The sequence below is a fragment of the Coccidioides posadasii genome, chromosome 4 (genome assembly GCF_018416015.2).
Source record: "Coccidioides posadasii str. Silveira chromosome 4, complete sequence".
Lineage (NCBI taxonomy): Eukaryota > Fungi > Ascomycota > Eurotiomycetes > Onygenales > Onygenaceae > Coccidioides > Coccidioides posadasii.
The window spans coordinates 727,893-742,187 of NC_089410.1; the positions used below are offsets into that span (position 1 = coordinate 727,893).

Here is a 14,295-nt window from a genome sequence, read left to right on the forward strand (position 1 = left end):
TCCAACATGAGCAGCAACGCCGATAATCCTCCTGCACTTATTATAACTTGGTACACCTGATACTGAGTCTCTCGAAACCCCAGTGCGATAGCCAAGCTGACAACATGACTGCACCGGAGGAGTGGGAAGAGTGGGGATCCGAACGCATGTTTCGCGCAATACATGACAAAGTTGTTCTCTTGAGCCATCAAGGCGGTGTCAAGGTCCTAAACTGCGACAATGAGGTCATCCTCAAGGTTGGAAGCAGAGTTCGTCCTTCTGAGGAAATTGCTATGCGCCTTGTCAAAGAGCAAACTGATATCCCTGTTCCGGAGATCTTCCTTGCCGCCTACGTTGGCAAAGAAGGCCGACTGGCGATGAGTGTCATTCCTGGCAATCCACTGACAGAAGCTTGGGATAGTCTGGATGATACAACAAAGAAACATGTATGCATGGAAACTTGGTCAATGATTGAAAAACTTCGTCAGATTGAAAAGCCCGCGGCACTGCAACACCACTTCCTCTGTCTTGCTGATGGTTCACCCTGTATCAATGACCCCATTGTGGCGGGAAATTGCTGTGCAGAACCTCCACATCCTCCACTCCTTAATGATGATGCTGTTCGCGCCCGCATCTACAAATGTTACTACACAGCAAATGGCCGAAAGTATGAAAAAGAGTTGCCAAGCATGCTTCCTCGCTCTGATATCTCTGTTTTCTCACATGTAGACATTGGACCGCACAACATCATGTTCGACCAGGAGTCACTCCAGATAACTGGGATCATTGACTGGGAGATGGCAGGGTGGTACCCGGATTATTGGGAGTATTCCAGCGTCATGAGGCCTGCTAGGTGGAAAGATTGGCAGAAATGGATGGATCTGACAGCCCCAAAGAAATATGACCTGAGTGGTATTATGGCAGCAAGGCGTGTTTTGTTTTAGCGTACTCTATTAGGTTGGGATTGAAAGCCTTACTTCGACCTTTTAGTCCACAACGACATTACGCGTTCTTCTTTGGAGGTATCAGCTGCTTGAGATATTGCCCAACTTGCTCTTCCCGTCTATTTTGCTTGAAACACACTGTTGCTGTCGCTCTGATTTCAATGTTGTCGACCAAGAGTACTATAACTGTCCAACGCCGTCACCCAATCTAGCTATATGGTCCGGCCTTGCCCAGAAATTCCATATTCCCCGTTTAGCCCTCCATGCACTTCATGTGGTAGGCATGATAGCCACTAATTCCCCCGTGTTTCGAAAGCCCAAGAGTAATGAGAGCGGCAGTGGTTAACTGGCTCAGGAAGCCAGGCAGATTTTCAACACCCGTTTTGCCCTGCAGTAGTGTGACCAAGCAGGATTCAATTGATACGCATCCCATTCACCGATGGTGCGAATTAACGCTCGCCATGTTTGGGGTTTTAGGCTACCCTGGCGCTACTGCAGTCTGGATGCATTACTATTTTGGGCAGCCAAAGTCGATAGGTCACCAGTGCTTGAGAAAATGCTACTATGGGACGCCACGACCGTGATATTGGCGGCTAGCACCCTAGCACCCAGGTCAAGAGCAGCTTCCTCGAGCATGGGGGCGGTTCGAGGATAAATACTGCCATGCTGTCGCCGATTCTTGACTTTGTTTAGACACCTAGAAATCATCCAGCAGAGCTGTTTACTCTATATATATTATATACCTATCTACCTACCTTGCGAATAATATTAAATTGAAACGCTACTCAAGTATTTACCGGCCCACCACGAGCTCCTCTCAAGTCGAACCTCCACCATGGACGGATAAAGCATCAAGAGAGTCGGATTAAGGGAGATGGCGATAAAAAGGGGAGACGGCCGTACTCACGCGCAAAATCGGAGAAAAAGAGTGGTCGCCATACACGTCGTCCGGCGAGGCTGATAGCGGTACCAGCTTCCAGCTCGGAGTCTTTCGTCAGGAACAGCCAGACGCACAAGGCCATCATTGGTCCCTCTTTGTTGCAGAAGAAGGCAAACCGGGAACAGTGTACCAAGTTACTGGCGATCATACTTTCATGGTCTATAGGCACCAGCCAGACATCAACATTCTCAACTCCCGTACTTTCCGCGATATTCACCAAATTGCAGAGCTTGATGAGCAGAAAGTCCAACGCGTTGTATATTGGGTCAACCAAGAACCCCCACCGCGCGCCCCAACTCAGGCTCAAGCCCGGGAAACCTGCCAGTCATGGACTATATGAGTAGTCCGTAGGTTGATTGCCGAAGGGATTGTCGCACCAAAGTGGGACCAGGAATTGGAGAACTTGATCGACTCTCCAATCTTGCTTAGCTTGCGTGGTCGTTGAAGAGCCAAGGCAAAGAAGGGGAGTGCGTCGTGTGGGCAGGAGAGTGTGACGGAAGGGCTTGTTTTCTGTGTTTTCCTTTTTGCAGCTTTTTTGCGGTCTCTTTCTGCACCTGGCTCCGCTAGCTGAATTCATCGAACTCCCGCTGCTGAGAAGGGGGTTTTATGGCAGCTCCAAACATGTACTTTGAATTCCTGTTACAACCACCAGCTAGTATATTAATGGAGTCTCTTGCTTTTGTTCGTTCCACTGTGACATGCTGTGACCATAGGCAGGTTGCTCTGTCGTCGATTGATGTTGGCGCGTAGAGATAGCGCGCAGCTGGATGCGTTGTCCCTCCGATAGCCGAGAGTAGTTGTCGACCGTCTGATAGGCTAAGGTTGATCCAATGCAATACGCGTAATTTACAATGACCAAGACTGCCCCCAGACATTCACCAAGGGGAGCCAAGGCCCAAATCCATTTTTTTTTTGCTTGAAAAACTTATGCTCTGGCAGCTGAGAAATGTATTAGCTGGCAGTTTTGAAGCCAGAATACTAGATCTATCTCTATAGAGATTTAGATATATTAATGATTTTGATTCTATACTGAACTTAAGTACTGGTGTGCATGCAAGTATTATATTATGTCTGTTCTTAGCTTATTTGACTAGATATTTTTCTATTCCTGTCTTTCTAGCTATCTTTATTGATTGAAAGCATAAGAGTGCAGCACTCAAAAGTGGTTGAATAGAATACAAAGAGATTTAAAAAGTAAATCTATAAATATTATTAATCTTGAATGAGGTTTAGCTAAATTACTGATATTCTCAGTTTTGGGTTCTTGATACAGTTTAACTAACCACAGCTATTAGCCTGTTAGCTTCTGTTCTATTTTAGTTTAGCTTGTATTCTGCTATAGACTAATGTTTTTCCTCTATATTACTCTTCAATTGAATAATGCCACCTACTGTTCTGAAAATCACCAAATTAGTAGACACTAAATCAAAATAGGTTACTGGCATTAAATATTCTTAACTGATGAGATTTGCCAACTATGTGTGATATTTGGCTGAGCTGGAGAACATTACTGAGCAGAGTATTTTCAATATAGTTAATCTGAGACAAGAGTATTAGAGGTTCAACTAGATGCTGACTTATTAAAGTGAGGTACAATAGAATGCCTTGTCAAGATAGGTGATATAGTTGAGAAGGTGATAGTGCAAGAGAAGTAAAAAAATCACAATATAGTAGAAATAGTACTGGACTGAGAAGTGAGAGCAAAGGTAGATATGCTCTAATAGATGCCTAAGCTTATAAGAAGTAATAATATTAAGAAGCCCTGCAGTAACACAGGCAGCTCTAAAGAGAAATAGTAGTATACCTTATAAACAAGAGATATTTATATTCTCTAACTAATAACCAAACTAGTAATAAGAAATAAGTGTGTAGTAAAGTGCAAAGATGCACAAAGATAGTAAGTAAGATGTAGAGATTATAGAGAGTTTATATAGCTCAAAAATAGTAACTTGAGAGAGTTGCTGCAGAACAACTGAGATGAGTTTTCAATGCTCCAACAAAAAATTGTTAGGTAAGTAATCCAACTAGCACCTCGCTCACATGACCCACATAGATTAGACAAGATTCCCCTTTATGTAGCTTAGTGCTCCATCAGGTTATGAGCCCTTTGCGCTGAAGAACAAGCGTATAAGATTGATTTACAGCTCAATTAGTTATTGAAGCTTACAATCAACACTGTTAATAGTTATTCTTGTGGATAACAAGTCCTACAAGCACAAGAGAGTGTGTACATTGAGAAAGGCATCTTCTATATATGTAACCCTGTAGCTTTCTAGCACTGAGCTGGAGAGTGAGTTTCTGGCACACAGTCAGAGAGTGAGTGAAAATGTCTGCTACACACATCTAGCAAGTGAATCAAGCATCTGGCAACACCAAAACCATGGTGAACTGTACAGATGAACTAGAGCACCAAACTTCTGACCAGAAGACCTCAATAAATCTCTCTATACCTCAAACTAAGCTTAGGTGATTGAACAGACTCAGAGGAAGCCCACTAAATGAGCAGCCGAGATATCTTGATGTTCTTGTTTTTCTCACTTTCCTCTTTTCCTTTTCTTCTTCAGCTTTGTATCCTAGTTGAATGGACTCTATTTGCTTTCTCAGCGAGCAGATTTGCCGTCGTAACAGTAAGACACCTCCCACACCCCTACTTCCTAAATACGCCCAGAAGAGCAATCCCTCTCAGGTACTTGAAACCTGGAAACTGGAACTTTCAAAGAGATTGTAATGCCAATGCACGATGAATGAGCAACAACACATCTTCACTAACGCATCTCTGGTATGTTTCTGACTGAATGAGGACTGATCTCTCGCTAATTCTAAAAAAAAGCACGCAGTCCAAACATTGGATTCCAGATCCTCCACACATGGCATGGGCAGATGTTATCGCTGTGATTGACCCGAGGGCTCTCTCATTTTCGATGAATTCACAAATTTATAAATTCAAGCAGGGGCGAAAGGCATACAAGGCCCCTGCTAGCCAATGTGAGTTCGACCTCATGATGGCAGCAGGGGACTGTGCTGTTAAGGTCCATGGTAGATCTCTCTGGAGGGATAAGGAGGGAGAGATAAGGATGAGCGGCATTATCATGGATCTTGAGACTCCTTTTGACCCAAAATCTGTGGAAGTCTCTCAACGCAAGGGTTTGATGGGCCAGATTACCTCAGTCTTACATGAATTGCACCGCAAGGGAATTATTCATGGTGATATTAAACTGGCTAACTTTCTTCTTTGCACGGATGGTCAGCTCTGCCTGTGTGACTTCAGCAATGTGATGAGGGTAGGTGAAGAGCCAAGCAGCTGGGGCGGATTAACAACAATGAATTACATATCTCCATGTTGAACGCGGAACTGGCCTGATGGGGCAGATCCTCCTCCAACCATTGAGGATGATCTCTACAGCCTTGGCCTGAGCCTGTGGGAGCTCTACAGAGAGGGAAGACGGTTGATGTGGATGAAGTAGAAGACGAGGATGTGAAGTCTGTGATTCGCCATTATCTGAGGTACGGCGGTGCAAAGATATAGTTTCGCCGGAGACAAGGAATTCTGTAATATAGGCGGTCGTACGTCGATAGCTGCGGAGATCCCAGACAGTAAAGATCTAGCTATCCTTCTGTTTGAGGCTGTATGAATTCTGCTGCTCTTCTCTGTTGGCTGGTGGTGAAAAATCTTCAGCGCAGTGGTGACCCAGCTAGCTCAACCAGCACGCTACCAATTTTAATCCACTCTTTTGGGCAGATCTTAGCTTCTTCTGCAAATCCTCTCTTTGCAAGACTCCTAGTCCCCGGGAACCTACCAATTGGGCAGTCTCCCGGGAAAAATAATTCTGATACCGGAAATAACGATCATAGCAGACAGGAGTTATGACGGCGGAAAGCCAGAACAGACATAGCGGGCGGTGAGGGCCCGAGTCCCTGACAACAAGGCATAGGTGGAACAATCGTTTTTCCATTCCAGCCCAAGATCAACTAAAGGTCGAATATTGTAGCTTCTAGCATTCAATAAGTGGGCAAAATGGCCTGATGCTAAAACAGAACACACTAGCGCCTTTGCGAAGATGCAATCGAAATAGCTTTACACAAAGTGTTGAAAAGACATGTATTCTGAGTTCTATTTAGTTCGGGCATCCAGTGGGATTATTGCTAACTGAATCGCCAGAGACAATGGAACCGACCTTCTGCTTTTTGGGATCTCTGCCCGGGGTTTGAAACTCTTCCTCCCTGCCTTCACTAGGAGCTGTGAAACTCCACTGCGCATCCTGATACTCAGTTTTCTTGGACACAGTCAATGTGCCAGAGTCCTGTGAAACAACAGCAACAATCAAAGCTGTTTGGTGTTCAAATTGAGCAGCAGAGAGGTGTTCATTTGCCATTGTAATAAAGTTGTTCCTCATTTCCTTCACCCAATCTCAAGCATTTTGGTACGCAGATGCTCCCTGTTGAAAGGTCTCAGGGTTCCCAGTCATGCCCCAAGTATTGATCTGAGTCATAATATATTCAGGAGGACGGCCGGGATCGCTAGGCTCTGAAAGATGAGTAGTATATAGCTTGAGCGTGCCACCGTGATAGGTTGACGTAATAGCATAAGCATTGTTGTCATAGGTCGATTCATTGATTCATCCTGTCGGTATGACTGAAGCGAATGCATGCCTCGGGCTCCTAGTGCGCCATCAGAGCAAGCTTGCCGTGTAGCCACCGCAAGGGATCCGTCAGGGCCTTTTGCTTCCAGAAAGAAGTTTGGTGCCATGCGAAGGTCATTCTGGGTTGATGGAATAATCTGATCACTAAGTTCTTTGCGGATTTGACGATCAAGCTGTTCAGGACGCGCACCATCAAAGTGATCCGGTTTGACTTGAGCCAGCGTGCCATCAGTTAACGGGGCAAGATTGCCGAACACATACCCTCCTCCGGTACATTTAGGATCGCCGATATCGCCTTCGATAATTGGAATCACTGTGGTTGTCACTGGCTTCTCCTTAGATGCGTGTGTATCCGCTCTTTTGAATTTCCGGAACTCCCCATCAGAGAACTTTGATGGCGAAAGGGAGGGACGGGTTCGAACCAATCTTTTATTGATCTCCTTCCAGTTATCAGGTATTGCTGGTGACCGGTCAAAGTTGACAAGCCTGGTGAAATCTTCCTTGCCTCTCTTGTCACCGTTTGATCCGCTATCCTACCCCGCAGCTCGCGCGTACATTCATCGCTTGTGGCTAAATTTTGCCGATGCGCGTATATTAGCACAATAACGGCAATCACTCGTCGTACCCCCAGGTCAACGTTCCACGCCGCGGCTTTCACCACCGCCAGCGCCAGCTCTGTCTTTCCTCCTTTCTCTCTCTTCAATCTCCCGAATCTGCTCCTCCAACGTCTCCTTCTTCCGCATCAACCCCTCTCGAACAACCAACAGCGCGTCAATCTTCTCCTGCGGCGTCAAATTCTGCCGTTTCCGCGCTTCCTGTTTTCAAATTGGGAAACTTTGGTTAGAAACACACCTTGTAGCAAAAGGATAGATAAGTAAGATGAGGAAAAAGCCAAGTAGGAGCCTAAATAAAAAAAGGAAAAAAAGGTAGATCGATAGTTACCTGCTTAGATTCCTGCTTCATTTTCAAGCTTGCTCCGTAGAGCGCTCCGGATGCTATCGCTACCGACAAGGTGCCGGTGATAAGCACTCGTCGGAGTTTGGAAACGGAGGCCATGGCTTCGATGATTGCCGGGAGCGACTCAATTGACAATGCAATTGCTAGAAAAACATGAATTTCCAAGCTTCCAGCGTGCGTGAACTGCCACGTACTATTTTCGTTGCGGTTCGCAGAAACTTTTGAGAGTGCTTCGGGTTTTGTACTGTGGTTGTTTGACCGATGTTTGTGATGTTTGCATCGGGATTTTCATGGATGTTGAGCTGCTCAAAGATACATGACATGGGAGCTATGTAGTGCTGCGGTGAACTTCAGCTACGATGTATTAAAAAGGATTTTAGATCATATTGGGGAACTCTTAATAATTTACACATATCAGCTATCATAGGGGCTTCGAGCACCTCTAGGCCCTCACTATATACTCATAAGTAATACTGCTGATGGGGCATGCTTATTTATTTCCCCAGAACTCCGTGTCTATGGATTTATCGATCGCACGCAGATAGCGAAAAGTATGCGGAGAGGAGGACGACTGACAGAGAGGCCAAACTCAGGAGCGATTTCAGTTCTAGCAACAATTGTCTCCAAGCCATAGCTCATAGTTTCCGCGATACTTTGAATGGAAATATTAGCATATCATTACCATGACATCGGGGCAAGAGAGCCAGTATCGAGCATGCATATTGTATACGACTCACAGGGCAGGGAGTTTATCGACTTTTCCAACTCAGATCAATTACTCCGGCCCGACAATGTTGCTTCAACGCTTCAGCACTCGGGGAATAATGTCGATCCCCATTCAGTCATGCCATGCGCCCGACCCGGGCCCAACACCGGGCCATCCACACCGTTCCGCAGAGCATAGGCATGATACCGTCTCGGTTGATATTTCCAAGTCCGACGTCGGTCCGAACTAGGGTCCTGGCGGGGGGGATAACGACAGTCGGCCGCTGTCACCTCGAGAGCGGGTTACACGACAAGAAAATACCCGACTCCGCGAAAAGCCCTTATGACCGGATAACAGCTTTTGCCGGGCCTGTACGCTGTTCCTCCGAGCCGGGTATCATTCAGTACCAGAACCCGCGAACCAAAAAAAAAAAAAAAAAAAGACCTCCAAGGGAAAACCCCTTCCGCGTCCAAATCCCATCACAAGCGAATCATTCCTTCGCATTCCCACCTGTCTTATCAATCCCTTCTTCCCCCAACACCTTCGCTGCTCCCATAAACAGCCCGCCCACGTATCCGCCCAGGAACCTCATATCTCCAGCCTGCGCACTCGTCATCCTCACCAGGTTGTCCGTATCGGCCAGGTGGGCATTGAGCTGGACGAGCTGCGCGTGGAGGTGCGCATATTGCCGGGCCTTAGACGCAGACATGCTCGAGGCGGAGATGATGGAGGCAGAGGTCGATGTCGATGCGGGCGTTGTGGATGTGGCGGCTGCTTGGGCCCTGGAGTGGGTGAAAGCGGCGGAGGAGGGGCGGGAAGGGGGGTGGAGTGGCATGGCGGACAAGAAATAAGATACTAGACTGAGGGCACGGGGAGAGAGACTCGGTATGTACGGCGTAATTAAGCGGTCAATCGAGCAGTGCAGGATAGCTGCGATCCGGACAGTTCGACGAGGAGTTTGTTTGTCCTTCTTTTTTTTCTTTTTTTTCTTTTTTTTTTTTTTTTTGGTACGGAGTACGGAGTATGAATAGGTTCTCCCAAGGCTGTTTGTTTGTTTACCCTGGCGGCGATGCCAAGAGCATCTTTGTCGTGTTTGCATTCACCACACAACGCCGGCCAAACGCCGATTTTGGTTGACGAGCACGAGCACCCCGTACAGAGCAGCTAACAACCGACAGCAGCAGAGAACATGAATATTGGGCTGGAATCTGCACTCCGCCTTTCCACCACAGGAGACTAGCAAGTAGCCAACGTGATGTGTGCTGCTTCCCTGATATGCCCGGGCCACAGAGGACCTGCTCGTACCACACCATCCCTCCATATTCACTCGTCCCCAAGAACAAGAGTCGCCCCCTATTTGAGGTCATCTGCAAGCGCAAATCCCTAAGACATCGTTGCGTGACCCACCATCTGAGATAGCGCCTCCATTCTAGGGAGAACAAAAAAAAAAAAAAAGGAAAAGGAAAAAAAGGTCTTACGACGTCTTGCAGCCCCAAATTCCGGATCTCCGAGCCCTTTGCATACTATTACCTTGGCGGTCAAGGGGACAGTCAACCCGGCCGGCGGTGGCGATGTAGATCCCCTCGATCCGTCCCCAAAAAAAAAAAATAAAAATAAAAATAAAAAAATAAAAAAATAAATCATCCTATCCGTGAGGCATGGAGCTGCTTGTTTCTTGTTTGGGTTCACAGCGGAGGATCTCAAGGAGGCGCCCCGATCTCAGAGTCTCCATTATCTAATTCGAGGGTGCGCACCACGTTCCACAGCGCACCATTCCGTCAAGACCCGTGCCGTTGGAATCCAAATCTTCTTGCATACATATGTATATGCACGGGAGGACGTATGGATGCCTCCTATGAATCTTGACACGAGAGAAGCAAGTCTCCGAGACATTGCCATGCACGAAGCAAGTAGAATCCATCAATTAATAAGAATTCTGTAGTTAATTAAGAAGACATGTTTCTCGAAGTGTAAAAAAAAAAAAAAAAAAAGAAAAAAAGAAGAAAAAAGAGGAAAAGAAACAGCTGTGATTGACACCAACAGCACGGAGTAATGAAGTAACGAAAACAAAGGAGAGATTGGGAGGCCATGAATGAAAACAAAAGGAAAATGTCCGTATCCGTCCCACCAAATTTTCTATCATGATATCAGCCACCCGAAAGTAAAAAAAAAAAGGAAACGCAACATTAGCCCATCACCAAATTCCCTTTTCCCCTCATTTCTTGCGCCAGACAACAACCTTTCATATCCCAGAGAGCACCCCAAGGCAAGGCCGTTGGCTTGCATTCGAAATTATTGCAGAGAAAGCGGGATGAGAACCCCGCAAAAGACATTACGTGCGATATGCACGGTGAAGCAAGCAGTTCAGAAAAAAAGAAAAAAAAAACAAATAGCTGTCGAGCGCCGCGGGTATGCAAGGTGAGATTGAAACAAGGAGGGGAAAAAAAAGAAAAGAAGAAAAGAAGAAGCTAAGCGGATGCAAAGAATTACAGTGACAATTTTTTTGTTTTTGTGGTTTTGAAGACAGTCAAGAACAAGCAAGGGGGAAGAACCAAACTGAAATCAACTGAGCCAGTCACAAAGAAGCAAAAAAAAAGGGGGGGAAGATAAGGGCGATTTCCATATGGTAGCGAATCGCACTGGTGGACCAGCACTGCCACGAAGACAGCTGGCTTCGCTTGTAAATCCTTCATCCACGAGTTTTCCGTTGATCATTACCGAAATTGCGACTTTAAGAACCATTTTGCGATGTCTTTGTGCAGCAACAAATAAAAGGACGCTAGTGAAAGTGATCGAGAGCGAAAAGGAAGGAGAAGTGGGTGCAAAATGAATCGAACGCTTTGCGAATCGTGATATGAGAAAGGAATCAAGATTAAATCCGTAAAAAAAGTGATGCCAATCCAGAAGATTCGCGCATATTCCTGCGACTAAGGCAGACATCGAAAATATCATCAAGAAGGGGACATGTCTATGATAATTCGTTTGTAGCAAAAGTTCGATGTAGTGGAGACGAATGTTGACTGAGGGTCGATTTTCGAGGGTGCGTCTGTTGAGGCGCTATTTGTTGCCGGGCTTTTGGAGCGTCTGGTAAGGTGGCAGACTGCTCTGGCTGCTGTGAGCAGAAGTTTCAGAGTCGATATTGGCACTAGCACCACTATCACCACTCCCCGCGCTAGCGCTCGCACTTCCTGTCAGACTTCGAACGTTTGTATGCCTTTTGGCAGGATTCGAATTGCTCACCCCAACTTGTTGTTCGACTTGTTGTGGCATGACCCCATTGGGCTGCCCTGGATGTCTTGGGACCGGCGCTCTCATTATTCCCGGTGGTGATCGGCGATTGGGATGACCCATTCCATTCGGCTGTCCGTTAAAGCCGTCGATGCCTGTTGAGGTACGTCCCATTCCACGGCCATTGGGTCGGAACCCTTGACCAGGAGACTGGCTGGTGCGTCTGCTCGGTGGTGGATATGGCCCGTGCCCTACTCCCTGCGATAAATCGTTAATCCGACTGGCAGTTAATGAATTAGCTCTCGATTCTGCTTGCATCTCTCGTCGATCAACACTTCCATATCGGTTCGAAGAATATCCTATCATCGGATTATCAAGCAAGGAATCGTGCATGCCAGGAAATTCTTCGACAATTCGGGCGCTGGTGCGGTTCCTCCCCATACCAAATGCGCGACTGAAAGCGGAAGGGGGACGCCCAGCAGCCATCTCGGGGTTTTTGCGAAACTGGCCAGCGTTGTTACTTGGTACCTTTCTGTTTTTGCGGGATGTAACGCTCATCATGTCAAAATTATCGGGATCGATTTGGGGCATAGGTGGAGGTGCATCGAAGTAATCCCCATCGTCACCATCGTCGAGTGTATCGCGAGTGGTCGACATTCTTCTACTTGGCGGACCGCGTCTCATGTTTAATTCCTGTTCTCTCAGTTGCAACTCTCGCTGTCGAATTCGTAGTTCACGCTCTCTGAGTGCTAGATCGGCGTGCGAGGAACCTCCGTTTGTGAGACTATTCATATGGCCACCTGGGTGAATGTCACCAGCAGCGGCTTCATAATTAACAACGTGGCTAAATTCTTCCAATCCGTGGTCTTCCATTGGCGCATCGCGCTGTGGAGGTGCACCGCGTGGCGGCGGAAGTCCATTCGGCGGACGGTGGTTTCCCATGGACGGACCTCCCCGCCTCGGAGGGGGCACACTTTGTGGAGATGAGTAGTTTCGGCCACCGTTCCGCACATTGTTCACACCGGGACGAGATGCTGATGACATCCTAGGGGGGTGCGTTACAACTGGCGACGTAGGCTCATTTCCACGGGCCTGGTTCACGCTGTTAAGGTGATGAAGCATGGCATAGACTGTCTCGATTCGTGGGATCTTAACATCGGTGTCGATACTTAGTTTGACTGGAGAACCCAGATAAGTTTCCACCTCCATCGGTCGTCTTGCCATGAAATCCTGATACATGGTGGTTGGGCTCTCGGGCTGAGAAACCATATTTGAAATCGTGGTCTCCCTGAAATCTTCAGGAAAGCTGCAGCCAAGAGCCTTAGCCAGAGCTATCAATTCATCAATCACGCCAGACACCAATTGTCGTACTCCAACTTTTTTCATGAGCTGTGCATAGTTAGGGGTTTCGAACAAAACACTCGCAGGATGGAAAGCGATCGGCCTAACAAGAAGAACGAAAGTTCGGTCAGTGGGTCGGATCCCGTGTACGTAGAAATGAGGATTTCTCACCCGATCATGCGCTCGAATTGCTCTTGTCTAATGTTTTTAGACACCTTGCAGTTAACCTGGCCTGTGCCTAACGTAATCGACAATGCGGTTGCCATATCTGTTTGGATAGTTGACGGGATCGTTGCAGTTTTAATAGCGGGGCCCACCCAGACATCGCTAGACGCAGTGTGGTCAAATTCGCTCGGGCCAGTCTGAGCGATGTCGACACCAGAGACCAGAGAGAGAACAACATTGGTTGGGAATCTATGCTCCAACTCGGATTCGATGCCAAGAGTGCTTGTTGTGTTCACGATGATACAGGTGTGTTCAGGAGTGACGACGGAGTGGATGATTTCGCCGAGATCGTAGAGGTCTGGGAGCGCCTTGACACAGAGAATGACATAGTCGTAGGATTGCTCTCTCGAAGGAGCTTCGTCGGTATGGCGAATAACTGTAGAGAAGCACGAGCTCATCAGTCAATCGCTCTTTATGTCACAGGAGATATTACCACGAAAGGTGTTACATACCATGGCGTGGTTTAAACCGTTCATTGCCGTAAACTTTTGACCTGCAGGAGTAGAAATGATTATTTAATAAGGCATTCAAGAGAGCAAGAGCAAACAAAAAACAATAACACAGCTATTGGAAAAAAAAAAAGAATAAAAATAAAAACAAAAATAAAAGAGAACTTTGAGACCGTACTTAAATGAGATGCCATATTGCGCGACATGCTCATAATTCTGTTTCCATACCAAAGTCACATCGCAGGCGTTTGTGGCTTGAAGCCTCCAGGACAAGAAAGCCGAGATCGCATTTCCGCCAACTACGAGGAACGGGGTCAGTTTCGCGGACATTGGGCTCCAGAATACACTGAGTAGTTTGAACCGTATACGGCGTCCGCAGGAACTGAAGGGAGAGAAGGGAGAGAGACGCACCAGAAAGCACCCGAAGCCGGGGAGTCGAGGGAGACATTGGACCCATGGGCGAGTCGGAGAAAGAGCGGTCCCGGCCTGATTAAAGAGAGAGGGAAGAATAAATAAAGAAGAAGGAAAAGAAGAAGAAGAAGGGGGGGAGGAGGAGGAGGATCGAGACCGGCGGAAGCTGTCACGCAATGCGACCTGGTGGCAGCAGCAACCGAATGGAATTCCCCTCCGTCCCGTCGTCTCCTGAGGTATATTGCCTTCGACAAGAGGTGACGTGTTCCGCAACGCCCCGACGGCTCGAGGAAGAGAGCTCTTCTGCTCACCCGCAATTGCGTGTAATTAGACTATTAGCAGATTCTCGCAACATAAGGCGATTTAGCGGTCAAAATGAGCGACGGCGGATTAGGGAGGGGTGACTTTTGTTTTTTTTTTTAAAAAAAAAAAAAAAATTATTGTTAAAAAATTGACAAAAAAAATTGAAAAAAAA

The 14,295-nt window shown here is 47.0% G+C and overlaps 7 protein-coding genes across 7 annotated transcripts; 2 read left to right on the top strand and 5 right to left on the bottom strand.

Moving 5' to 3' along the window:
• Positions 1 to 104: 104 nt before the first annotated feature.
• Positions 105 to 923, top strand: D8B26_007138 (uncharacterized protein; the record flags this gene model as incomplete). The annotated part of the gene is made up of 1 exon (XM_003071984.2): positions 105 to 923. The coding sequence occupies one exon, from the start codon at positions 105 to 107 to the stop codon at positions 921 to 923; it is 819 nt and encodes a 272-aa protein (XP_003072030.2).
• Positions 924 to 1,978: 1,055 nt separating this feature from the next.
• Positions 1,979 to 2,552, top strand: D8B26_007139 (uncharacterized protein). Its single transcript, XM_066125437.1, has one exon. It carries the CDS (start codon positions 2,018 to 2,020, stop codon positions 2,201 to 2,203), a length of 186 nt encoding a protein of 61 aa, XP_065981519.1. The 5' UTR covers positions 1,979 to 2,017; the 3' UTR covers positions 2,204 to 2,552.
• Positions 2,553 to 5,978: 3,426 nt separating this feature from the next.
• D8B26_007140 (uncharacterized protein) lies at positions 5,979 to 6,236 on the bottom strand (the record flags this gene model as incomplete). Its single annotated transcript, XM_066125438.1, has 1 exon — positions 5,979 to 6,236. The coding sequence occupies one exon, from the start codon at positions 6,234 to 6,236 to the stop codon at positions 5,979 to 5,981; it is 258 nt and encodes an 85-aa protein (XP_065981520.1).
• A 113-nt stretch (positions 6,237 to 6,349) lies between these two features.
• On the bottom strand, positions 6,350 to 7,064 carry D8B26_007141 (uncharacterized protein; the record flags this gene model as incomplete). Its single annotated transcript, XM_066125439.1, has 2 exons — positions 6,350 to 7,036; positions 7,059 to 7,064. 2 exons carry the CDS (start codon positions 7,062 to 7,064, stop codon positions 6,350 to 6,352), a joined length of 693 nt encoding a protein of 230 aa, XP_065981521.1.
• Positions 7,065 to 7,135: 71 nt separating this feature from the next.
• D8B26_007142 (uncharacterized protein) lies at positions 7,136 to 7,559 on the bottom strand (the record flags this gene model as incomplete). Its single annotated transcript, XM_066125440.1, has 2 exons — positions 7,136 to 7,318; positions 7,446 to 7,559. 2 exons carry the CDS (start codon positions 7,557 to 7,559, stop codon positions 7,136 to 7,138), a joined length of 297 nt encoding a protein of 98 aa, XP_065981522.1.
• Positions 7,560 to 8,656: 1,097 nt separating this feature from the next.
• D8B26_007143 (uncharacterized protein) lies at positions 8,657 to 9,265 on the bottom strand (the record flags this gene model as incomplete). The annotated part of the gene is made up of 1 exon (XM_003071986.2): positions 8,657 to 9,265. One exon carries the CDS (start codon positions 9,263 to 9,265, stop codon positions 8,657 to 8,659), a length of 609 nt encoding a protein of 202 aa, XP_003072032.2.
• A 1,879-nt stretch (positions 9,266 to 11,144) lies between these two features.
• On the bottom strand, positions 11,145 to 13,754 carry D8B26_007144 (uncharacterized protein). Its single transcript, XM_003071987.2, has 4 exons — positions 13,588 to 13,754; positions 13,413 to 13,453; positions 12,907 to 13,336; positions 11,145 to 12,838 (listed from the first exon to the last, which is right to left on the bottom strand). Exons 1-4 carry the CDS (start codon positions 13,737 to 13,739, stop codon positions 11,224 to 11,226), a joined length of 2,238 nt encoding a protein of 745 aa, XP_003072033.2. The 5' UTR covers positions 13,740 to 13,754; the 3' UTR covers positions 11,145 to 11,223.
• Positions 13,755 to 14,295: the final 541 nt, after the last annotated feature.

Bases quoted from the DNA above. Each gene is read 5' to 3' on its own strand.
- D8B26_007139 (XM_066125437.1), top strand. From the start codon at position 2,018: ATGGTCTATAGGCACCAGCCAGACATCAACATTCTCAACTCCCGTACT.
- D8B26_007144 (XM_003071987.2), bottom strand. From the start codon at position 13,739: ATGTCCGCGAAACTGACCCCGTTCCTCGTAGTTGGCGGAAATGCGATC. The intron at 13,454-13,587 runs GTACGGTCTCAA...CTACTCCTGCAG, and splicing joins CAATATGGCATCTCATTTAA to GTCAAAAGTTTACGGCAATG. The intron at 13,337-13,412 runs GTATGTAACACC...GCTTCTCTACAG, and splicing joins ACGGTTTAAACCACGCCATG to TTATTCGCCATACCGACGAA.